Source organism: Chiloscyllium plagiosum, unplaced genomic scaffold, assembly GCF_037043375.1.
Source record: "Chiloscyllium plagiosum isolate Xiang-an unplaced genomic scaffold, Cpla_swu_hap1 HiC_scaffold_4, whole genome shotgun sequence".
Classification (NCBI taxonomy): Eukaryota; Metazoa; Chordata; class Chondrichthyes; order Orectolobiformes; family Hemiscylliidae; genus Chiloscyllium; species Chiloscyllium plagiosum.
This window is the reverse complement of record NW_028270142.1, coordinates 101,160,340-101,185,954: the sequence shown is the minus strand read 5'-3', so window position 1 is coordinate 101,185,954 and position 25,615 is coordinate 101,160,340. Positions and strand designations below refer to the sequence as shown.

General features: G+C 42.5%; 1 protein-coding gene across 2 annotated transcripts in view; it reads right to left on the bottom strand.

Moving 5' to 3' along the window:
• necab1 (N-terminal EF-hand calcium binding protein 1) overlaps positions 1-25,615 on the bottom strand; it is a 176,154-nt gene that overhangs the window by 39,034 nt on the left and 111,505 nt on the right. For both annotated transcript variants that reach the window (XM_087985848.1, XM_087985847.1), the window contains exon 6: positions 18,520-18,656. In XM_087985848.1, the coding sequence (XP_087841974.1) occupies positions 18,520-18,656 (137 nt within the window). The remainder of the gene's footprint in view (positions 1-18,519; positions 18,657-25,615) is intronic.

The following is a 25,615-nucleotide window of genomic DNA, read 5'->3' as shown; positions in this document are numbered from 1 at the left end:
TCATTGTCAGTAGGAGAACATCATTTAAATGGAAGCAACTAGACTAATCCAAATATGAGCTTTTATTTACAGACAACAAAAGCAAAAACAAAAACAAAAGCAACATGATGGCTCAGTGGTTAGCACTGTTACCTCACAGCGCCAGGGACCTGGGTTCAATTCCAGCCTCAGGTGACTGTCTGTGTGGAGTTTGCACATTCTCCCTGTGTCTGTATGGGTTTCTTCCCACAGTCCAAAGATGTTCATGTAGGTAGATTGGACATGCTAAATTGTCCAGGGATGTGTAGGTTAGGTCTAAATAGTCATGGGAAATGCAAGGTTACAGAGATGAGGTGAGTCTGGGTGCGATGCTCTTCAGAGAGTCAGTATGGACTTGAATGGCCTATTTCTATACTGTAGGGAGTCTTTGATGATTCTATGAAATAACACCCTAATGTCCTCATCCTCCTCCTTTGAAGGTGGTTCCCATTCTGCCAGTTCCTCAGCATTCTTCACATTACCTCAATAGCTTCTCCAATTGGAAAGAGCACAGATATAGCACACTCCGTCTGGCTTGCACTAAGTACCTACCACCCCTCCAGACTGGTCCAAGTAGCAGAAACGCACCTTCAGCAGCACAATCATGAGCCAAGGTCCTAGTGGGTAGCCCTTGTTCTCCGGTAACCAGCATTGTAATTTTTCTGGACCTCATATGAACCAGATACACAAGAATATTCCAGATAACAGATTGCCTGGATATTATTTGAATGAAAATCTTCCTAATCCTGGACTCCTCAGTGTTACAGAGTTGAAAGATGTGGTGCTGGAAAAACACAGTAGGCCTGGCAGCATCCGAGGAGCAGGAGAATCGATGTTTTGGGCACAAGCCCATCTTCAGGAATGAGGCTGGTGTGCCAAGCCGGCTGAGATAAAAGGTAGGGGGGAGGGAGTTTGGGGGAGGGGCACTGGGAATACGATACGGAGGTGAGGGTGAGGGTGATAGGCTGGAGAGGGGGTGGGGGGGCGTAGAAGTCGGGAAGAAGATTGCAGGTCAAGAGGGCGGTGCTGAATCCAAGGGTTGGGACTGAGATAAGGTGGGGATGGGGCAATGAGGAAGCTGGAGAAACCTACATTCATCCCGTGTGGTTGGAGGGTTCCTAGGCGGAAAATGAGGCGCTCTTCCTCCAGGCATCGTGTGGCCAGGGTCTGGCGATGGAGGAGGCCAAGTACTTGCATGTCATTGGCGGAGTGGGAGGGGGAGCTAAAGTGTTCAGCCACAGGGCGGTTGGGTTGGTTGGTGCGGGTATCCCAGAGGTGTTCCCTGAAAAGAAGGGCTTGTGCCCGAAACGTCGATTCTCCTGCTCCTCGGATGCTGCCTGGCCTGCTGTGGTTTTCCAGCACCACATTTTGCAACTCTGGTACTCCAGCATCTGCAGTCCTCACTTCCTCCTCAGTGTTACAGCCCACTCAGTGCCTCACACAATGGCACCTCACACCTGGGGGGCCCAGCTATGATCCTGAATCCTATTCCTGGACTTCTGCACCAACCTCATCATTGGGAACAAATGAATCAGTGTGATCTTGCACAAGCATAGAATAAACAGTCACACAGCATGGAAACAAACCCTTCAGTTCAACTCATCCATGCCGACCAGGTTTCCCAAGCCAAAACTAGTCCCATTTGTCTATGTTTTGCTCATTGCCCTCTAAACCAATTCTTTTCATGTACTTGTCCAAATGCATTTTAAATGTTGTAACTGTACCTGCATCTATCACTTCCTCTGGCAGTTCACTCCATGTATGAACCACCCTTTGTGTGAAAAGGTTGTAACTCAGGTCCCTTCATTGGTCATTGTCCTGAAACATTTGTGGATGGATGACTGAACCCGTACAGATCACCTATTGCTCCTTGGAAGGAGCCAGTCATATAGGAATTCAGAGCAATGGTAGCCTTCACAGCTACCAGGAGAAGATGGCCTCCCACTTTTGCAAGCTCCATCAAAGTGTCCCGGGACAGGCAAAACCTGCATTGGTATTGTATCTCGTTCATCCCCATGAAACTGATGGAAAACTCTGGGCCTTCTGCGTAACCACTATGCTGAGGGGCCCTGTGCTGTGACCTCCCCTTGCGCTGAGTACTCCTTGTCTCTGTGGCCACCTGCTGTTATTCCTGGGTGAGTTGTTGGCCCTGGCACTTCTGCACCATTTTTATCTTCTTCAAAGAACAGCCTCTGCAAACACCATGTCAAGGGCAGGGCCCAGGCCTCTCTGTGGAATTGACCTAAAATGGGAATGGAGAGTTTTATAGATGCCAGAACAGTTAAGGGTGGCTGCCCTGCAGATGAGAGCTGAGGACATCTCTCCACATAGTGAGACAAGCTGCAGCTGAAAACGAGGGGCATGTTTCCATTATCCATCCATAATTTGGTTCAGGCTGTGCAGCAGTAATGTTGTGTAGTGTAGTGAAAGTGCCATTCTGGCTGAGTAACAAGCCTTTGTCATCGCGAAGGGGGTGTCTGCAATGCCTAGCTCCCCTCTTATCCCTGAACCACATCAAGCACTCAGTCTCTCACTGCATTCAGCACAGACCATCATTACATTGATGTAACAGATAATGAATTGCTGCTGTATGGCTCACACAGGATACATGGAAATTGTGCAAATAATGGTTCTCCATCAGACAGCATTAGCTTTTTGTAACATTATTGCTGCCAAATTCAAAATTATTGGGATGTCCAACTTCAATTTGCAGGAGCTAACAGTATGTTGCAAATCACCAATGGTGGTAGTGCTACACAAAATGATGAAACATATTCTCAGTGTGAAGGACTTTGTCTCTGCCAGGACTGTACAGTGGTCACTCATACTGGTACCGTCAGGGACAGATGCATATCTGGCAGGCAGATCAGTGAAGATGAGGTCAAGTACATTTTTCGCTCTTGTTGGTTCTCTTATCACCTGAAGCAGACCCAGTGTAGCAGTTATATCCTTCAGGACCTGAGTAGTAGTGCTGCTGCTGAGCCACTATTGGTGGTGAACATTGATTTACCCTACCCAGGGTACATTTTTACACCCTGCCAACTTCAGTGCTTCCTCTAAATGTTTTCAACATGGAGGCGTATTGATTTATCAGCTGAAAGGAGGTATTTGGTAATCAGCAGAATGCTTCCTTGTCCATTTTTAACTGATGCTGTAAAGTTTATGGTGTCTAAAGTCAATATTGAGGATTCCTAGGGCAGTTACCTCCCAAGTATAAGCCATTGTGCTGCCAATTTCACTGGGTCTGTCTTGCTGGTAGGACAGGGATGGTGATGGTGATATCTCAGACATTGTAAATATGATTCCATGAGTATTATTATGTTAGGCTATTGCTTGACTAATCTGTGCGACAGCTCTCCCAATTTTAGTGTTAGGATTAAGAGTCAACAAATTGCTGTGGATCTGGAGTCAAATATCAGCCAGATCAGGTAAGGACTGCAGTTTCCTTCTTTAAAGGACATGAGTGAGCCAGGTGGGTATTTCCTGGACAATAGTTTCATGGTCATCATTAGACATTTTAATTCTGGATTCTCTCATTTTAATCTGCTATGTTGAGATTCAGTCCCAGGTGCCCAGGACATCATTGGGGTGTCTGGATCATTGACCCAGTGACAATAACACTAAGCCATCACTTTCCCAGTAATTTGTATATGAAGAATTCCTATACATTTTTCTTTCTGTGATGTTTCCATTCTGTTCTTTAACACAAACTTCTCATTTTAAATAACATAATTTTTCAATGAATTTACTCTACCAGCTATAAATTATTGTGCTTGTCAGTGATTAGGAAATTTTAAAAGAAGTCACATTTCTCTCATTTCCAACCACAGCCTCTATTAACTTCCATTTTGAGTATAATGGTGATAAATAAAGATAAATTAAAATGCTATGACAGTGAATTTTCAAGGAACTCACTAATTTGTCAAGTGCTGTTCAAGTTATCACCTATATGTCCCACTTGCTGCATGGAATATTATTACTTCAACACCAGGAAAGTGTCAAGTTGCTGTAGTAAACAAGAAAAATATCAGTCGCAACAGAGAAATAAGATAGCACAAAAGATTGATCGTTAAAAGTTTATAATTCTAGATACTATTGAGTTCTCAAGATTTAAAGATTCGATTTTGTCCAAGCTCAGTTTTTCAGGAAGGAGTTTGAACTGATATTTTCTACTGCTTTCATATTATAAGATCGTGCACCATCTGCACTTTAGTTTTCTATCTATTTTTCTTTCATAATGAGGCAGAAGTAACATAAGAAACTAAAATATCAAACAGGTATTTAATTCAGTTGCCATAATTAACAATCCTTTTTGCTTTTTTACCTGTGTCTCTTCTCCATTGTCTCTTTTCTACAAAATGATAGTCTGTTTGTTTCATTCTACACCCAGTTTTATTTTCTTTTGCATCCACTTCACATACACATTATTCAGTGGACACAATTTAATGGACCCAGCTGGAGTGGGCATGATAGTGGGGGTGGCAGAAGAAACCTGTATTAAATTCTCCCCATTGTTAAAATTGTCCTGAATTATGCTCGGGACAGGAAGTGTCTGATGAGTGAACTCCACCCACTGGTGGCAGGATGTCTATTCGGTTTATTAATAAGCCACTTATTCCTGAGTGTGCAGAATTTAGTGGTGGCTCAGAAATTGAACATAATGCTCCTGTACCTCTTGAAAACCACCCAGCAAATCTTGCCATGTTTGCCTGCATCAATGTAAGGGGAAATGATGAGGTTGTTTTGCCAGCCATTGATTGTCAGGCTGAAGGAGGGATCCTGCATCAGGAAATGGGAGTGGGGCTGAACAGAAACTGAAAACCATTCAGTGGCCTTGCCTCCAATGTTCTCCCCATCCACTTTCATCACTTGATTGAGTCAACAAAGTTGATCTGACCCACATTCCCCAGTTACCTCTTCATGTTGAAGACCAGTCCTTTACACTGAACGGTCTCTATCAGTGAATGTAGATTTCGGTCACGCATTGTTTGGGTTTTGCCCAACACCACACATACACACCCATGTAACTCTGCCATATGTTGCTGGAATAGTTGTTGACTGACAGATAGATGTTCTTGGTGTCTTCCAAGACAGTTGGTATCTTTGTAATTTTGGTCACAAAGTTAGAGTCTATGCACCTGGTAATCCTGTTATTGTTGGTCCAGGTGTATGCACTAGGTAAAATACTTGTGGTTTCCATGCAGAATTTCCAAGGACTTATTTCATTGTCAATGTACCAATGCAAGGAATGGGTGTCACATTACATTCACTTACTTTTGTTGTTATTAGTTGCAATAACTTCCAATGATTCAGATCCATGTACTTCAGGATTTGCACGAGCTCCCATGTTAACTTTAGTCTTGAGTGGGTGTTTGCCATTTTTCATCTTATGATGGTAATAATGGTAAAGGTTTTCCAACTGTTTGACTTTATCTATGCAATGGGTTATATTCTCAACTTAGAGAGACTTCAGCTTGTGGTTGAATTTCTTTCTTTTTGAATTTCAGTCTTGCTACTAATTTTATATGTGTGCTTGTGTTTATGTTTGTCTGTGTTGCATTCCCTTTCACAGCTATCAGATTCCTGCACTACTTTTTCTTTGGTTGCATCCTTATTGTAGCCCTTGTATGCACCTTCATGGTACTGTCAGTAATCTAGAGGCACAAACTAATGCTCTGAGGATATGGGTTAAATCCCACCATGGCAGTTAGTAATATTTGAATTTAATTAGTATAATAAAAAGCTAGTCTAATGGTAACCATGAAACTAATCCCTTTTAGAGAAGTAAATCTGATCTACATATAACTCAACATAGAGATGTAGTTGATTCTTAACTGACTTCTGAAATGGCCCATCAGTAATCACCACAAAGTCTAAAAAAAGAAATCAAATTACATATATTACCCATAATCAGCCTTCACGCTGGATAGGACAGTGCAGACCCGTCAATCTGAACATTTTGTGACACAGTTAGGAGGACTGTCCCAGACCTGTTAAGCAAAATTCTGATACAGTCATACTCATACCTTCTAGTAAATATTCCAGGCATCCATTATTATTCCTTGCTACAACAGCAGCAGAGTTTGTCCTGTTATCTGACCAGAGGTGTTAATGCAGTGCTGTACAGTCAGGAGAAGGTCTGGCTCGGAAGTCTGTAACATTAACTCTGGAACTATTGAAACCTGATGGCACCAGTTCAAATATGGGCAAGAAAATCTGAACATTTCTACCTATCACCACACACAATGCCCCGCAGATGTATATCAGTATTCCCTATGTCGAATAGCAATGAATCACTTCGGCTACAAGGGAGGAAAAATACTTTGAGTGAGGTCTTCAATACTCATCATCAAGAGTGGCTCAGTAGTACCATCACTGACTAAGCTGATTGAGTCCAAAAGAACATAGCTGCCAACTAGGCCTGCAGTAAATGGTGAGGGAACCAATAATAGGGAGAAATCTTCTTGAATCATCCTCATAATGTACCTGCTGTAGAGGCATCTGTCCATGATAGAATCGATAGGTGTCACTATGGCACACTCATTGTCTTTGCATTACGAATATTTTCTATCGTGTTGCGTGGCACTGCAATCATGCTAAATTATGCAAACTTTGAACAGATCTAGCAAGTCAAACTTAGCATCTGTGAGATATTGTGAGCCATCAGAAGCAGTAGTATTATATTCAACCTCAATTTGTAACCTCATGGCACAGCATGTGCTATTACCACCAAGAGTGCACTACTGAAGAGTGCAGAAAGGCAAGCAAGGAGGAGCACCAGGCATACCCAAAAATGAGATGTTAACCTGGTGAAGCTATAGCACAGGATTACTAGTGAGCCAAACAGTGGAGCAGCACATGATAAAATTAAATGATCTCACATTAATGGGTCTGATATAAGCTCTGCAGTCCTGCCATATCCAATCATGAATGATGATGGACAATTAAACAACCAAAAGAAGGAAGCTCCAAAAATATCCCCATACTCATTGGTGGGGCAGCCATCAGTGCAAAATATATGGACCAAATGCAAGCAAATGGAACCAGTTTAATTGTTAAAACTGGATGGTACAGACAAGATGGGCTGAAGGGCCTGTTTCCATGCTGTAGATCTCTATGACTCTCTGACTCTTTAAGGCAAAGACAAGATTGCAACAATCTTCAGGCAGAAGTGGATGATCCATCTGACCTCATCCTCCATTCACCAGTATCACAGATGTCAGTCTTCAGCCAATTTGATTCACTCCCAATGACATCAGGAAATTGCTGAGAGCACTAGTGACCACAAAACCATTGGATTGTAGTGAAAATTAATCTAGTTCACTAATAGCCTTCAAGGAAGGAAACGTGCTGACTACCCAGTTTGGTTTACCAATATGTGACTCCAGACCTACACTTCAGATTGTTATCTGAAGTGGTCTGGCCAGCCACACAGTTGTATTAAATACTCTGGACCTACACTTACACCAACCCCAAAGACACTTTATATAGATAATGGGCCAAACTGGTCATTGGCAATGTTGGTCCATCTTTTTCTGTCCTTGCAACCTGGTCCCAAATGCAGTAGAGATCTCTCGATGCATCCATCTGCAGAGAAAAACAGTGAAGAGCAGCAACTGAGCGGGCACACCCTCTTTTACAACATCACTTGCCATGTTCTGAGAAATCTTTACGGTTTTAGGAATTTTAATGGGGTCAGTGAATGAACGGGAAGAGGAGTGTTAGTGGATGAGTTGGGAGATTATAAAGATATAACTGTGTAGAGATTCAATGAGTGGGTGGAAGGTTATTGAGTGAGTGGGGGTGGTGGATAGTCAGGTTGCAAGTGAGCATTCAAATTGGATCAGGTGGATAGTTGGGCCATGGTGCAGATGAGATGTTTGGGTGGGCTTCACTAATAATCACTGACCTGTGCCAAAAGTTAATAGTGGGACGATGCTAGGGTGGTGTTCTAGCAAATGCTGTGAACAGACCCAGGTATCTGAGGCTAACAACAGTGTTAGCCCTTGAACCCCGTCCCTCCAATCGCCACCAGGACAGAACCCCACTGGTCCTCACGTACCATCCCACCAACCTCCATATACATCGTACTATCCGTCGTCATTTCCGCCACCTCCAAACGGACCCCACCACCAGGGATATATTTCCCTCCCCTCCCCTATCAGCATTCCAAAAAGACCATTCCCTCCGTGACTCCCTCATCAGGTCCACACCTCCCACCAACCCAACCTCCACTCCCGGCACCTTCCCCTGCAACCGCAAGAAATGCAAAACTTGCGCCCACACCTCCCCCCTTACTTCTCTCCAAGGCCCCAAGGGATCCTTCCATATCCACCACAAATTCACCTGCACCTCCACACACATCATTTACTGCACCTGATGTGGCCTCCTCTATATTGGGGAGAAAGGCCGCCTACTTGCGGAATGTTTCAGAGAACACCTCTGGGACACCCGGACCAACCAACCTAACCACCCCGTGGCTCAACACTTCAACTCCCCCTCCCACTCCACCAAGGACATGCAGGTCCTTGGACTCCTCCATCGCCAGACCATAGCAACACGACGACTAGAGGAAGAGCGCCTCATCTTCCGCCTAGGAACCCTCCAACCACAAGGGACGAACCCAGATTTCTCCAGATTCCTCATTTCCCCTCCCCCCACCTTGTCTCAGTCCCAACCCTCGAACTCAGCACCACCTTCCTAACCTGCAATCTTCTTCCTGACCTCTCCGCCCCACCTCCACTCCGGCCTATCACCCTCACCTTAATCTCCTTCCACCTATCCGCCAAGTCCTTCCTCCCTACCTTTTATCTTAGCCTGCTTGGCACACTTTCCTCATTCCTGAAGAAGGGCTCATGCCCGAAACATCGATTCTCCTGCTCCTTGGATGCTGCCTGACCTGCTGCGTTTTTCGAGGAACACATTTTCAGCTAACAACAGTGTATGTGACATTTTTGGAGGGCCATGGGCAGTGAAACTCCACCCATCAGAACTTTAAATTTCAATGGCAATTACTGAACCTGTACAAGGCTCCTGATTTTCAAAGAGTCCCAATGCACAACAGTGGCCACAGTGTCAACATCTACTGCTGACAACATCTAAAGTCCTGTCTAGTATTTTTGATGCAGTATTGTAAATAATACTGGTACTTTTTTGTTGATAAGCTGTACAATAACCTGGGCCCTGAGCTACAACTAGAATATACAGAAGCACACTCTTGTGTAATGCAGCCTTAAGTTATGTCTATATTGCCACTTGTTCACTGTAGAAATCTGGAGAATGCTGTTGTAATGCTGTCAAACATATTTCTCAATGTAACTGTAGTTGCTTTCTTCCCATTTCAATTACAAACTTAGAAATGATGTGATTATAGTACAGGGTTATTTAAAGCTGACATTTCCAGAATGTAATTTCTCCATGACTTCAATTTGTCACATATTTAAAATGGTTTCAGTGAATATTGATGGAGAACACATGAAATAGTCATAAAAATTCCAACCTGAAAATAATTTGCATTTGTTGTACTATGAGCTGTCTCTGGTAAATTTAAATTGGGTTGAATTTTAGGAAAATGCCATTTCATCAGGAATCTAGCTTCAACCTATAGATTTAACTCGAGTGTATTAGACTGTCTGTACATACGAACCATCTCGAAAGGTGACTTAGGTAAGTTATCCACAGGCTTTCCCTTCCTGAAACTCATTCGTAAAGACAAAGTAATTACATGGCAGCAATTGAAGAGCTAGAGGAATCTCCAGGAAATTTGATAATAAATACTTGGCACTTACAACTATTTTCTATCATGCAAATGGGAAAAGGCATCTTCTCCGTACATTTACTGAAAAGTTGCTTTTTATACTTTGAAGGTTTTATCAGGATGGTTGTCACCTATGCTGCCTTAAGATTGAATCTCAAATGAGAACCAAGGTGACAGTAAGAATGGCCACAGTAGTCTGATACTAACAGACTTGAAGGGGTTGAATCTGTTTCAATTCATTATGGATTAAATGTAAACCATACTGCAAAAGTAAATGGGAACCACAGATGTACAAAGGCAGGCTAAAAGTACCGAAGATGCACTATCTGTAGATAGAGCTGGCCTGGGGTAAAGAACATTCGATACCCAGGAAAGACAGTGGGAAAATAAAAGATAATTTGAGGAACCTGTACAGTAAAGCTTGGGAATTGTAATATGCATGCTGTAATCTGCAAAAAGCTTGGAGACATTTTGTAAACCCACTAGAGTAAGCTTACTCTTCATGGTATTAAGACTGACTCTCCAGACATACATATGAAATGAACAATCATAACCTGATTTCCTGTGACATCTTTTTATCAATTTGTCAAGTTGTCTGATATCAAGACCTATATGTCAACAGGAGGAAGGGCATTGGAGAAGTGATGTTTTCAGGAGGCAACATCCATGAAACACAATCTACAGGTGAATTTCCATCTCATGCCAAAACACAAATATTTCGGAAAAGGGACGCACAGATGCTGTCAGATTGGCTGAATAGTCCAGCAATTTGTTTCTATCTCAGATTTCCAGAATCTGCAGCATTTTGCTTTTAATACAAAACATACACATCAAATTGCATTTAAAGGATTGTACAGGAATCTAAATGAAGATTGAGGCATGGATATGATATTCACTCATGGGACATGGATATCACTGGCTGTACCAACATATATTGCTCTTATCTAGTTCCTCAAAGAAGGCTGTAGTGAGCTACTTTTTGGAACCTGTAGTCCGTGACCTAAAATGCAATTATAGGAATTCCAGGATTTTGTCCCAATGACACTGAAGGAATGGTGATATATTTCCAAGAATGGATGACCATGGTCCAAGATTCACCTGCTCCAGAGGTGTGGAAAAACATCTCTGACCAGGTTCATTAGAAAAACCTAGAGAATGTGTTGGCCACCTTCAATCTGCTCATGTAAAAATACAAGGAATTTTAACATTGGCATTGAAGGAGGAAACATGTCCTGTTATCGCTTAACCGGACAATATCTGCAGTAGGAAACCGTATTAACATCAATATGCTACTGTAGCCACTGGGACAGGCTGCAATCTATAATGTAATGGACTGAATAGTGCAATTTGTTTTGAAATTTCTTCTGTCTAACAGATTTAGACTAGAGTGCCCTCTTATTAAAGCCCTCACCATTTAGAACAAGCATATTTATATTAATGAGGTTTGTTCGCTATAAGTGATGACATTTCTAAATTTAAGGTAAGAATACATTTAGTTGATGAGAGTCCAAATTACATAAGTCAGTAGAACCCAATGAAAAGAAATGAATCTATCAATGCAATTAAATGTCTACTTTGTATTGCGATTTCTCCCATTTTGAATTACATATGACCTAGTTAACCGTATAAATGGAAAGACCTTTATTTAACAATGAAGCTATCTGTGATTTCAAGAAAAACCTGCAATTAACTGATCCACTTATGTCAAAATGTCTGTTCTTTGCACTGTGAGTAGGAGTGCATGAGGTTATTATGTACTGAGTGTCTCTTATGTTATGATTTGCATGAAATGATTAGACTCAGTTTCTTATAATTTGTTTAATTCTCCCTTCCTTCAATGACTGGTGTTGCTGCTGAAATGTCAGAATAGTTTAAATGATTCTAAATGACAAGGAAATGTGTTGAGGTCTGTGTATAAATATTTCAGAGTTATTCAACAAACAGCAGAGAAGATAAAATGATTAATGCAATTACACTTTAATGAAATCCAAAGGATTTATTGAGTTGCCCAAAATAAACTGGCCTTTAATTTAATGTAATGGTGCTTTGTAATTGTCATCTTCTTAGGGTCTGGACATGGTGTGGGGGCAATGGCTATGGCTGCTGTTGGTTTTGTAGAGACTGGAGATGACCTCTAGTACTGACCACAAAATGGGCTGCTAGATTCAAAGCATATGCAGAACACACTGTTGTGTAATAGGTTCTGGCAACGGTGTAGTTGGCTGTTCCATTATTTTGAGGGCAATTACCATTTCAATTTGTTCTACCATGTTTATATACATTTTATCAGAAATGCCAATGTCTAGGCAGATCTGATATATCAAAGCAATCGTCTGGAGCTGTGTATACTAACATCTTACAACTTTCCCAGGACATCAACTAATCACTACTATGACATTGGCCAATGTTGGAGACGAGCCAAATGCTACTCTATTTTCCTTAAATAAAATAGGGTCTGGAGGAGGATAGTGCCCATGGGCAGCAGGAGAAGCAAACACATGAGCAGCAGCACAATTCTGTTTGGAAGGCACATTTGTATCAAACTGATATGAATGATGCATTTTTACCACCACATCTTCCACTGCACCTGCAGTCCTGCTTATATAACTCTACCATAAATGTTTTTTTTTTCATCTTGACCCATTTGAAACAGGTACCAAAGCAACTTTACAATCATTGGCAATGACAATAACAGGAACAGTACAACAATTATTTTTAATCTAGTATATGACTATGCTGTGGATGCTGGAAATCAGAAAATAACACAGAGCATGCTGGAGAAATTCAGTACACCTGACAGTATGTGTGGAAGAGAAACAGAATTAACATTTCCAGTTTGGTACGACTTTTCAGAACAGTTCTGAAGATGAATCATACTGGATTCAAAGCTTTAATTCTGTTTCTCTCTCCACAGATGCTGCCAGACCTGCTGACTTTCTGCAGCATTCTCTTTTTTTGTGGCCATACTTTGTTCTCCTTACTTCCTTATTTTTATTCATTTAGGGCATTGGGGTTTGTTGGCTGGTCCAACATTTATTGCTCGTCCCTAAAGGAGCAGCACGTTAGCTTAGTGGTTAGCACACTGTCTCATAGCGTCAGGGACAGGCGTTCAATTCGTGTTGAGGGTGATTGCCTGTGTGGCATTTGTATATTCTCCCTGTATCTGTGTGGGTTCCCTCCAGGTGCTCTGGTTTCCTCCCACAATTCAAGATGTGCAGGCCAGGTGAATTGGCCATACTAAATTGCCTAAAGTGTTAGGTGGATAACTCAGAGGAAAATGTAGGTTTGGGCAGGGGAATGGGTCTGGGTGGGTTACTCTTCAGAGGGTTGGTGTGGGCTTGTTGGGCCAAATGGCCTGTTTCCACTGTGTAGTGAATCTAATCTAATTGCCCTGGTGCAGTTGGTGATGAACTACTTTCTTGAACTGGTGCTGTCCATTTGGTGTAGGTACACCCACAATGTTGTTAGGGAGAGATTCCCTGTGTTGAGAGGATTTATTCACTGTTTTCTTCAATAGACACATCCGAAGAGACCAGTCACGGAACTCCGGAGAGTAAAATTGCTGACGTGGAAGTGGATGATCTTAAAGAGGATTGCTACTGGTCAAATTTAATCCAACAGTGATAGCAATTTCTGGTCCAGAATGCTTAAATATCTTATTACATGCAAATACCTCAAAGAATTTCAAACAATGAACTTCATTTGGTATGTAAGGGAATCAGTGACATTGATTTGATCATAAGCTAGTATTGTTGTCACAAGATGTTTTACAAATGCTCAGTTCCAGAGTTAAGGCCTAATGAATATTATATGAGTCAAATTCATTTATTTTGATGATTAGAAGTATAATCAATATCATTACATGACCACAAGCTGTTTCAGTATTGCAACAACCTCTCATCTACCATCCAACTAGGTGGGGCAGCAGTCGCCTGGCTCTATTCTTACTTATTTAATCATAAACGTAGCATCTCTTATAATGCCTTCTCTTCCTGCTCCCAAACCCACTAGCTTTAATGTTGCCCAAAGATTTTTCCTTGGCCCCTCCTACTTGTCACTTCGATGCAGTGTATTTCTTTTCAGTTATACTCCATCTTCCATATAGCGATCGCACGTAGCCCTTATCTATAGACCTTGACATTTGACACATATCAGCATCACCAAATCATTTTGGCACATCTCCAATCCACTTACAATGCAGTTCTTCACTTCAATGTCACACTTTGGAACCTGGCAACTTTCGTTAGAATACTGTTCACTGGATACTTTGTGCACAGTGACAATGTCACCCTTACCCAGCTGTGAAGACGTGGCAGTGATGTGCTCACCATTTTGTGTTCCCGATGCTAACCTAGCTAACATATTCACTGAGGTGTCAGTGTCATTGCTGGTGTGGTGTGCAGGGGGCAGCTTTATTGATGCTTCCTTTAAGACATCCATGCTTACTTCCTCAGAGGTGGACGAGGAGATACCTGCTGCCCTTTCGGCTATTGACACAGTATATTCTACTGGTATTCACAGAACACACAGGACAGAATGCATGGAGATTAAGGGCTAGGTGTTCGATCATGTTCAGGACCCATTCACCATGGTGGTAATTGAAGCTGAGCACAGAAATGAACAATTATTCCCACGTGGCTGCTGGGACATGGAGGTTTCGGCACCTCCACAGGAGTTATCCTGGTCTTTGCCTGTCAGGGCAAGTATCCTCCATTCATAGGGGTTGAGGAGCTGAATGTTGGGCATCACACCACCCATCTGAGCTGTCTCCACTCTATTATGGACTGTTTTTCCTGGAAAGAGACAAAGAGATGAGTGGACTGACATGAAAATAGCTGGGACTTCCATTAATACAGATGCAGTTGTTAGACAAATGGTGAAGTGTTCTGCGTGAATTTGTTTTAATTCATTTGTGGAACTTGGGCATCACTGGCTGGCCAGCATTGATAGCCCATCCCTATTTTCCCTTGAGAAGATGGGCATGAGCTGCCTTCTTGAATTGCTGCAGTCATTTGCTGTGGGTTGACCCACAATGCCGGTTGAGAACTAATGCCAGGATTTTGACCCAATGATTGTGAAGGAACGGCAGTATATTTCCAAGTCAGGGTGGTGAGTGGCTTGGAGGGGAACTTGCAGTGGTGGTTTTCCCAAGTACCGCTGCCCTTGTCCTTCTGGATGGAAATGGTCGTGAGTTTGGAAAATGCTGTCTAAGGATCTTTGGTGAATTTCTGAAGTGAACTTGTAGATTGTACACACTGTTGCTCCTGAGGAGAGGTAGTGCAGAGGCCATGCAGGATTAGTCTGACAGTGTTGGATTAGTTGAGAGTTAGTGAGAGAAGATTCCTTCAGGCAATAGTGAGAGTGAGAGACCATGAGGCTTGGTAGGAGGTAGGTACAGTAGCAGAGTCAATGTGAGAAAAGAGTATGGCAGAATTGAAAAGTTTATTGACCTTATATATGACTAATTATCCCTCCAGGTGACTGAAACCAAACTGATCAAGTCACAACCTCATTCCAGGCTGATAGCATCTGGCATTATATCCTCCTCCTCCAGTCCTATGGGAAGAGGATGTCCCTCCTCTCAGTCTACCAGCTCTCTGTCCTTAAAGCACAATGGCAAATTCCCCTAGATGCCATGTTGAGGCCAGTTACTTCAAATATGAAGACAGCTCTATATAGCTAACACCTGACCTATGCACAATGGCGTTTTACTTTCGCCTGCTGCAAGTGGGAGAATATGATGAGCAGGGTATCCATGGGCCGTGACACATAATTAATGAGGTGTGTCTGGGATGATAGTGTGAGAAAGACCTGCTAGGCCTCATGGAGAGAAACCTTCCAGGAAACTCACCAAAAATGAGACTTAGATGATTCTCATTAATAGTTTTCTTTTAGTAAGAGATACTTTTTAAAAAGGGCTAATAAGATGGACATTGATTCAATAGAAAGTGAGTTAATAATGGAAAATAAGGAGATGGCAGATGAATTAAATATGTTTTTTTTTCATCAGACTTCACTGCAGAGGATACAATGAACAACCCAGAAATAAGTGTAATTCTGGAAATGGAGGAAGGGTGGGACTCAATAAAACTATACACAATCACTAGAGAAACTATATTAAATAAATTGTTGGAGTTGCAAGCTGACAAGTCTCCAGATCTTAATGGACTTCAACCTCGGTTCTTAAAAGAAGTGGCAGGTGAATTTTTTAATATTCTAAAATTCCATAAATTTGGGGAAGGATCCATTAGAATGGGAGATAGTGAATGTATTCCCTTTATTCAAAAAGGGAGGGAGACAGAAAGCAAGGAGCTACAACATTTGTCATAGTGAAAATGGCAGAAGCCTTTATTAAAAATGTTGTAGCAGGGTATATGGAAAAAAAGTAAAAATAATCAGGCAAATTCAACTTGGTTTTGTGAAAGGGAAGTCATATATAATGAATTTATCAAAATTCTTTGAGGAAGTAACATGCCCAGTAGAGGAAAGGGAACCAGTGCACTTGCAGACATTTGACAAAGGGTTACGTCAAAGATTATTGCAGAAAATAAAAGCTCATGTTTCAGGGGGTACCATATTGGCATGTATGGAAGACTGGGTGGCTAAAATAGAATAGGCTTAAATGGGCCATTTTCTTGCTAGGAAAATATAATGAGTAATTTACCACAGGGATCAATGTTTGGCCATCAGCAATTACAAATTTTAAAATTCTTCGATGAAGAGGCTGCTAACTTTGCTGATCATACAAAAACAGATAGAAAAGTAGGTTTCTATCTGGATGTATCTGGATCCTTCATCATTTCTGCCACCTCCAAACAGACCCCACCACCAAAGATATATTTCCCTCCCCACCCCTATCAGCATTCCAGAAAGACCACTCCCTCCATGACTCCCTCGTCAGGTCCACACCCCCCACCAACCCAACTCCACTCCCGGCACCTTCCCCTGCAACCACAAGAAATGCAAAACTTGCACTCACACCTCTCCCTCACTCCCCTCCAAGGCCCCAAGGGATCCTTCCATATCCATCAGAAATTCACCTGCACCTCCACACACATCATTTACTACATCCGCTGCACCCGATGTGGCCTCCTATACATTGGGGAGACAGGCCGCCTACTTGCGGAACGTTTCAGAGAACACCTCTGGGACACGTGCACCAACCAACCCAACCACCCCGTGGCTGAACACTTTAACTCCCCCTCCCACTCTGCCAAGGACATGCAGGTCCTTGGCCTCCTCCATCGCCGGACCATGGCAACACGACGCCTGGAGGAAGAGCACCTCACCTTCCGCCTAGGAACCCTCCAACCACACGGGATGAATGTAGATTTCTCCAGCTTCCTTATTTCCACTCCCCCCACCTTTTCTCAGTCCCAACCCTTAGACTCAGCACCGCCTTTTTGACCTGCAATCTTCTTCCCGTCCTCTCCGCTCCCACCCCCTCTCTGGCCTATCACCCTCACCTTAACCTCCTTCCACATATTGTATTCCCAATGCCCCTCCCCCAAGTCCCTCCTCCCTACCTTTTATCTTAGCCTGCTTGGCACACCCTCCTCATTTCTGAAGAAGGGCTTGTACCCGAAACGTTGATTCTCCTACTCCTTTGATGCTGCCTGACCTGCTGCGCTTTTCCAGCAACACATTTTTAAGCTCAATTTTGTAGTCAATTTGTCAACTTACCATGGATTCCATGTGACTTCATATTCTGGACCAGCCTACTGTGAGGGATCTGTTAAATGCTTTAGTAAAGTTCATGTAGACAACATTCACTGCCCTAACCTCATTAATCATTTTTGTCACTTCATCAAAAATCTCAAGTCTGTGGGACAAGACCTCACTTGCATAAAGCCACGCTGACTATCTCTACAAAGTTCATTTTTCTCTAACCTTGAGGTAAATCAGAGCTGAAGTGTTAGAAATACAGAGCAAACATCAACATTTACAGATGTAAAATAGCTGTTTCGCCTTTGCTGAAATTTTCACCTTCTTTTCCTCTTATTGACACTGCTAAACATGTTTATTAACAGAGTATTGTATCTTGTATTTCTCCAGTTTACTGTAACCACTATCACAGATTTTCTGTAAATTCTCTGATGTATAGTGATTAGTTGAGTCACATTTAGTGATTAACATTAAAATGTCGCAGCAGTGTTGACAAAGCATAATTAATTAGTCATTTGTAAAATAAAACAAAATAAAACCCCTAGGATATCTCACATATTTTTCATCATGCATGCCAAAATAATACTTCTCTTCTGTTAAAGACCTCATCAATTTAACAAAATGTTTTCAACTTTTGACTCATTGTTTATTCATTACAGTTTAGAAAGAGGAAACATTAATGTCTATACGAATGAAGTACGTGGATCTGAGGCTAACAATGAATTAGAGTGCAGTGGACCACGGGAGTGGGCAATGTAGATTTCGTTCCCCATGAATTGTCAATTTTAGCTACACTAAAGACAAAGTGAAGCAAGAAAAATGCTCCTCCAATTGCCCTTATTCTACTGTTAGCTCACTTTAAATGATCTTAGAAGAGACTTATGAGCTTTCCTCTTGCCTGCTGAATGACCTCATGAGACAAATGAAAACAAAGAGAAAATAAAGGGACTTAGCATGTTCGTAAACAGGACATACTTCAAATACTTTGCATGGGGAATCGTATAGACAGAACAGATTATTCTTTCAAAAAATAATTTGTATAAATTAAAACATAGTGACAATGCGAATTCCAGGCTCACCTTTCTTGGCGTGTCTGCTCTTCTGTGGTTTCCATGGCACATTCCAAAGAATTCTGTAAAGACTGCAGCTGGTTCACTGTTTCCTTCAGCAAAAAGCGAGTCACAAACTGTTCCAGATTACATGAGTCCTGATAATCCTATAGAAGAAATTCAATTCAATAAATTTGGAATAAAAAAAGGGCTTCAATGTCCCTCATGACTCCTGGCTAAGCTGGTCGTGTACTGCTGAAGGTTGAAAGGGGAATTAAACAGGAGAGAAAAACTTTGTACATGAGGAAGGAGGTTTACCACCAAATAATGGAGATTTTATTTTTCTGGCCACCACAGATATTATGCTGGATATGTGGCGAAGCCAAGTGATGAGATCAATTTTTCAAAAAATATTTCCAATTCAGATATGAAGCTTCATCTCTGATGTGGCTGATGTATCAACCAATCATGTTCACCTGGGAATATAAAATCTATATTACAACGGCGATCTTGCAACCCATGACTCAAGCAATGTTGGGGAAGGTCCTTGGTTACCTTGACTGATGCCATATTTAATGCAGGATCCATTATACTAGTAACTACTTTCTCGGGACAGCACAGTATTGAGAATAGAATTCCATCAGCTCTGAGGTGGCTCTCTTTTGATGTAAACTAATTATTGGTAACTATGACTACATTTTCACTAGCAGTTACTTACCTAAGCAACAGAAATCAAGTAAATGCTATTGAAATGCAAATCAAAGTTCCTTCTTTCAAATCTGAATAATACATAAGAACATGACTCCTTATTCTATGGTTGTACCCTCTGATCCCAAAAGGGTAAATGACCTTACTACATCTACCCTGTCAAGGTCCCAAAGAATCTTATGTTTCATCTTGTCCATCACTAGGTTTCCCAATAAATGGTGCTGAGTCATGCACAAAGAATCTCTGAAACTCTTTTATTCCTTCACTGCTACACTATCAGACAATATTACTGATCATTCCATATGTCATTTGAACTACTTGAAGATTACAAATTGGACAAACATGCCAATTTCAGTACACAAGTCGAGAATCAGACAAATAGACAGAAATAGATTTTCCATCAATTACTTCACAATTACTTTGATTTGAGTCCTGATTGAATGCAATCTTGAAGAGGTGCACTGCCATGAAATCCTGGCCAGGATTCTCACAAGAGATTGCATTGATGGATGAGTGGGGCATTGGCAGACACATCAATTAGCTTCTTGATTAGTGGTGCTGGAAGAGCACAGCAGTTCAGGCAGCATCCAAAGGCCACTGTATTTATGTGACTAGTTCTGTATAGTTTCTGGTCATTGGTGACACCCAGGATGTTGATAGCAGTAATACCATTGAATGTCAACTTTTGAAAATAGTGTGCATGGTCCACATTCAGAGAATAATCGGTACTTTAACAGTAATTTAAATGATATGGATTCTCATTTGAATCTATTTCTATCAGTCCAAGGTAACTACTTCTTTTACTTTATTCCTGATGAAGGGCTTTTGCCCAAAACGTCAATTTTACTGCTCCTCGGATGCTGCCTGAACTGCTGTGCTCTTCCAGCACCACTAATCCAGAATCTGGTTTCCAGCATCTGCAGTCATTGTTTTTACATCAATAGCTGAAACACCCAGAAATGAAGCTGCATCAATAAAATTACTCAATCTCCATTCTCCTTGAATTCATGGACTTGTCGCCTACCTTTATTATAACCAATGCTGCTCTCCTCTCCACCTAAAATTTGGGGCAACTATATTCATTAATTTGTGTACCTAGTTTTAGACAATGTGTTTCATATGTTCACCCACAGAGTTAGCAACACATCCACCTAAGCATGAATATAAGGCCATTCATTGTTGGATCTATAATCCTCCAATACAACAACAAATACAGGTACTGTATTTGTGTTTCATGTCTAAGACTGCTCCTCTGTTTTAAGTGCCACTCAGTATAAACTGGAAATCTCCATTGCTGACTCTGTTAAAATATCTGGGATTGATGAGGAGGTACCTGAGCGCCAAGCAAATGGTAGCTGCCCATGACCTGGCAGTATGGGAGCATCTCAATGCCCTGTGTGGGGTAGGATGGGGAAAATAAATTGGTAAAGTAGCTCTGTTTGTTGTATAAGTTATTGATTCTGAAGGAGCTAATGTTCAGGCTACATTGAGTTCACCCATTCTGTCAATGACACACAGTCTGGATGGAGTCAGTGTGTTCTACATTAGCTTTCCTCAGGAGCAGATTTTCGACCTGGGACCATGCCATTGTGCCTTTAACAGCATGCTCATGATATCATCACTGGATCATAGTGTGTGACCTGAGGATATAAAAGTCTCATATTCCATCTGACTTTTGATTATTTGAAGCATGATGCTCTATTAGAAGCCTCTGTCGTAACCTAAAAGCTTAATATTAGTTCTGCCACTTATATGCTTCAGGGGTGTAACATAATAGTTAGTTCTAAAAAATATCCTTGGATTCTTCAATACCACTATACCCACATCCAGTTTCCATAAATGACTCCAATTTTTTTGGTGGCAGATTTTTGAATGCTAATTGAAGATAACAAGGCAACAATTTTGGACAACAGATAATTCGACGAAGGGACAGTTACTCCCCCTTAAATGGCATCAGCTTTCTTGAGTACAGGCAGCTGTACAGATCTGTAGGTAGGGTACTAACCACCAAGAAAACAGAGCTAATTCCATTTTAATCAAATTCAAGTTTTTACAGGAAGAAATTCAATTTTAAAGATTCTGCTAATTTAAAAACAATTAAAAGGCTGAACTGAACTCTTAAACTGGAATACAAAGTCAGTGCAGTACAATGCGCAGAAAGCTAAAAGGTTAGAACACAACTGATATATAACCAAGACTCTCATAACAACAGTTGCAGATTCTTTGATTATGGATGAAGCAATTGCAATGTCACAATGTTACATAGAACATAGAATATAGAAAAGTACAGCACAGTACGGGCCCTTTGGCCAATGATGTTATGCCAAGGATTAATCCTAATCTAAAATAAAATGACCTAACCTACATTCCCCTCAACTCACTGTTCTCCATGTGCATGTCCAGCAGTCGCTTAAATGTCCCTCATGACTCTGCTTCCACCACTACCGCCAGCAACACATTCCACGCATTCACAACTCTTAGCACAAAGAACCTACCTCTGATGTCTCCTCTATCCTTCCTCCTCACACCTTAAAACTATGACCTCTCGTGACAGTCAATCCTGCCCTGGGGAAGTGTCTCTGGCTATTGACTTTATCCATGCCTTTTCATTACTTTGTACACCTCGATCGGGTCACCTCTCTTCCTCCTTATCTCCAGACAGAAAAGTCCGAGCTTAGTCAACCTCTCCTCGTAAGACAAGCCTTCCAGCCCAGGCAGCATCCTGGTAAACCTTCTTTGCACCCTCTCCAAAGCCTCCTCATCTTTCCTATAATAGGGCAACCAGAACTGGACACAATATTCCAAATGTGGTCTCACCAGGGTTTTGTAGAGCTGCAGCAAAACCTCACGGCTCTTAAACACGATCCCCCTGTTAATGAAAACCAAAACACCACTGACCTCCAAGCAGAATACTTTCTACCTACAACCACTCTCTGCCTTCTGTCAGCCAACCAATTCTGAATCCAGACGGCCAAATCTCCCTGTATCCGATATCTCCTGACTTTATGAATGAGCCTACTAAGGGGAACCTTATCAAATGCCTTGCTGAAGTCCATGTATACCACATCCACTGCTCGGCCTTCATCAACTTGTCTCGTCACCTCCTTAAAGAACTCAATAAGATTTGTGAGGCACGACCTGCCCCTCACAAAGCCATGATGACTGCCTTTAATCACGCTATGCTTTTCCAAATAGTCACAAATCCGATCCCTCATAATTCTTTTCAAAACCTTGCTGACCACAAAGGTAAGACTGACTGGTCTATAATTGCCAGAGATTTCCCTATTCCTCTTCTTGAAAAGAGGATCAACATTCACCTCCCTCCAATCCTCCGGTAAGACTCCCCTGGAGAGTGAGGAAGCAAAGGTCTTTGCCAGCGGCTTAGCATCCTCCTTTCTCACTTCTCAGAGCAACCTAGGATAAATATGGTCTGGCCCTGGGGTCTGATCAATCTTAATGTCTCCAAAATTTCCTGCACATCAATCTCGATCTGTTCAGGCCTGTTTCCCCATTCCTCAAAGTTCTCAATCACAACAGGGTCCCTTTCCTTAGTGAAAGCCAAAGGAAAACTCATTTAAAGCTTCCCTATCTGCTCAGATTCCACGCACAAGTTCCCTCCGCTATCCCTGATCGGCCGTACCTTCTCCCTGTTCATTCTGTTATTCCTAAGATATGAGTAAAAAGCCTTTGGGTTCTCCCTAAGCCTTCCTGCCCTGTCTTGGCTTTCCTCAGTCCATTTTTGAGCTCCTTCCTAGCAAGCCTGTAATCCTCTAAAGCTGTGCTAGACCCTTGCTTCCTCCACCTTACATAAACTGCCTTCTTCCCTTTGATGAGAAGCTCCTCTGTTCTCATCATCCTTAATCTTACCCCTTCTTGCCTGACTCAGAGGAACAAATTTATGCATCAGTCACAACAACTGCTCCTTAAACAGTTTCCACATGTCTGTTGTGCCCTTTCTGTGGAACAATTGCTCCCAATTTGTACTTCCCAACTCCTGTCTGATAGTGTCATAATTTCCTGTTCTCCAATTAAATATCTTCCCTTGGTAACTGCTCCTTTCCCTCTCCAAGGCTATGGTAAATGTGAGGAGAAAGTGAGGACAGCAGATGCTGGAGATCAGAGCTGAAAATGTGTTGCTGGAAAAGCGCAGCAGGTAAGGGAGCATGAAGATGAACTCAGATTTCTCCAGTTTCCTCATTTCCCCTCCTCCCACCTTGTCTCAGTCAAATCCCTCGAACTCAGCACCGCCTTCCTAACCTGCAATCTTCTTCCTGACCTCTCCGCCCCCACCCCCACTCCGGCCTATCACCATCACCTTGACCTCCTTCCACCTACCGCATTTCCAACGTCCCTCCCCCAAGTCCCTCCTCCCTACCTTTTATCTTAGCCTGCTGGACACACTTTCCTCATTCCTGAAGAAGGGCTCATGCCCGAAACGTCGATTCTCCTGCTCCTTGGATGCTGCCTGACCTGCTGCACTTTTCCAGCAACACATTTTCAGCTGTGGTAAATGTGAGGCAGTTGTGGTCACTGTCACCAAAATGTTCTCCCACTGCGAGATCTGACACGTGTCCTGGCTCATTGTCGAGCACCAAATCCAAAATGGTCTCTCCCTTTGTCGGCCTGTATGCATACTGAGTAAGGAAACCCTCCTGAACACACCTGACAAAAACGGCTCCATCCAAACCATCTACACTAAGAAGGTTCCAGTCAATATTGGGAAAGTTGAAGTCACCCATAACAACAACACTGCTATGTCTGCACTTTTCCAAAATCTGCTGGCCTATGGAGATGCAGTGGACAGTGAAGAGGGTTACCTCAGATTACAACAGGATCTTGAACAGATGGGCCAATGAGCTGAGAAGTAGTAGATGGCGTTTAATTCAGATAAATGTGAGGTGCTGCATTTTGGGAAAGCAAATCTTAGCAGGATGTATACACTTAATGGTAAGGTCCTAGGGAGTGTTGCTGAACAAAGAGACCTTGGATTGCAGGTTCATAGCTCCTTGAAAATGGAGTCGCAGGTAGATAGGATAGTGAAGAAGGCATTTGGTATGCTTTCCTTTATTGGTCAGAGTATTGAGTACAGGAGTTGGGAGGTCATGTTGCGGCTGTACAGGCCACTGTTGGAATAATGCGTGCAATTCTGGTCTCCTTCCTATCGGAAAGATGTTGTGAAACTTGAAAGGGTTCAGAAAAGATTTACAAGGATGTTGCCAGGGTTGGAGGATTTGATCTATGGGGAGAGGCTGAACAGGCTGGGGCTGTTTTCCCTGAAGTGTCGGAGGCTGAGGGACGACCTTATAGAGGTTTACAAAATTATGAGGGGCATGGATACGGTAAATAGGCAAAGTCCCTGGGGTCAGGGAGTCCAGAACTAGAGGGCATAGGTTTAGGGTGAGAGGGGAAAGATTAAAAGACCTACTGGGCAACTTTTTCACACAGAGGGTGGTATGGGTATGGAATGAGCTGCCAGAGGAAGTGGTGGAGGCTGGTACAACTGCAACATTTAAGAGGCATTTGGATGGGTATATGAATAGGAAAGGTTTGGAGGGATATGGGCCGGGTGCTGGCAGGTGGCACTAGACTGGGTTGGGATATCTGGTAGGCATGGATGAGTTGGACCGAAGGGTCTGCTTCCATGCTGTATATCTCTATGACTTTATGACTCTGTGAGTTCTTCGATCTCCCCACTTCTATTAGGGGGTCTGTAGAAGACCCCCAGTGAGGTGACTGCTCCCTTGATGTTCCTAACTTCCACTTATACTGACTCAGTAGACAAATCTTCCTTGACAATCTTCATTTCTGTAGCTGTGATGCAGTTTCTGATTAGCAATGCAACATCCCTCATCTTCCGCCCCCCCCCACCTGTTCTTTTTACATGTTCTAAACCCTAGCAACCATTCTGCCCCTGTGAAACCCATGTCTCCATTACAGCCACAACATCATAGTCCCAAGTACTGATCCATGCTCTAAGTTTGTCACTTTTATTTCTGACACTCCTTGCATTCAAGCAGACACATTTAACTTTGTTCCATCACATGAAAAACCTTCCCGATAGATTTGCTACATCCTGTCATTGCCTCATCTACCTTCCTCCTCTTCCCCATCAGATGTGTAGCTCTGGTTCTCACCCCCCCTGCCAAATTAGTTTAAACCCTCCCAAACCACTCAAGCAAACCTCCCACCCAGGACATTTGTGCCCCTCCTGTTCAGGTGCAACCCGTCCTTCATGTACAGGTCCTACCTTCCCCAGAAGGCATCCTAATGGTCTAAGTATCTGAAGCCCTCCCTCCTGCATCAGCCTCGCAGCCACATGTTAAGCTGCACTCACTAACTGTTCCTCACCTCACTGTCTCGTGGCACCTGTAGCAAACCTGAGATCACTACTCTACTTGTCCTGCTCTTCAGCTTCCAT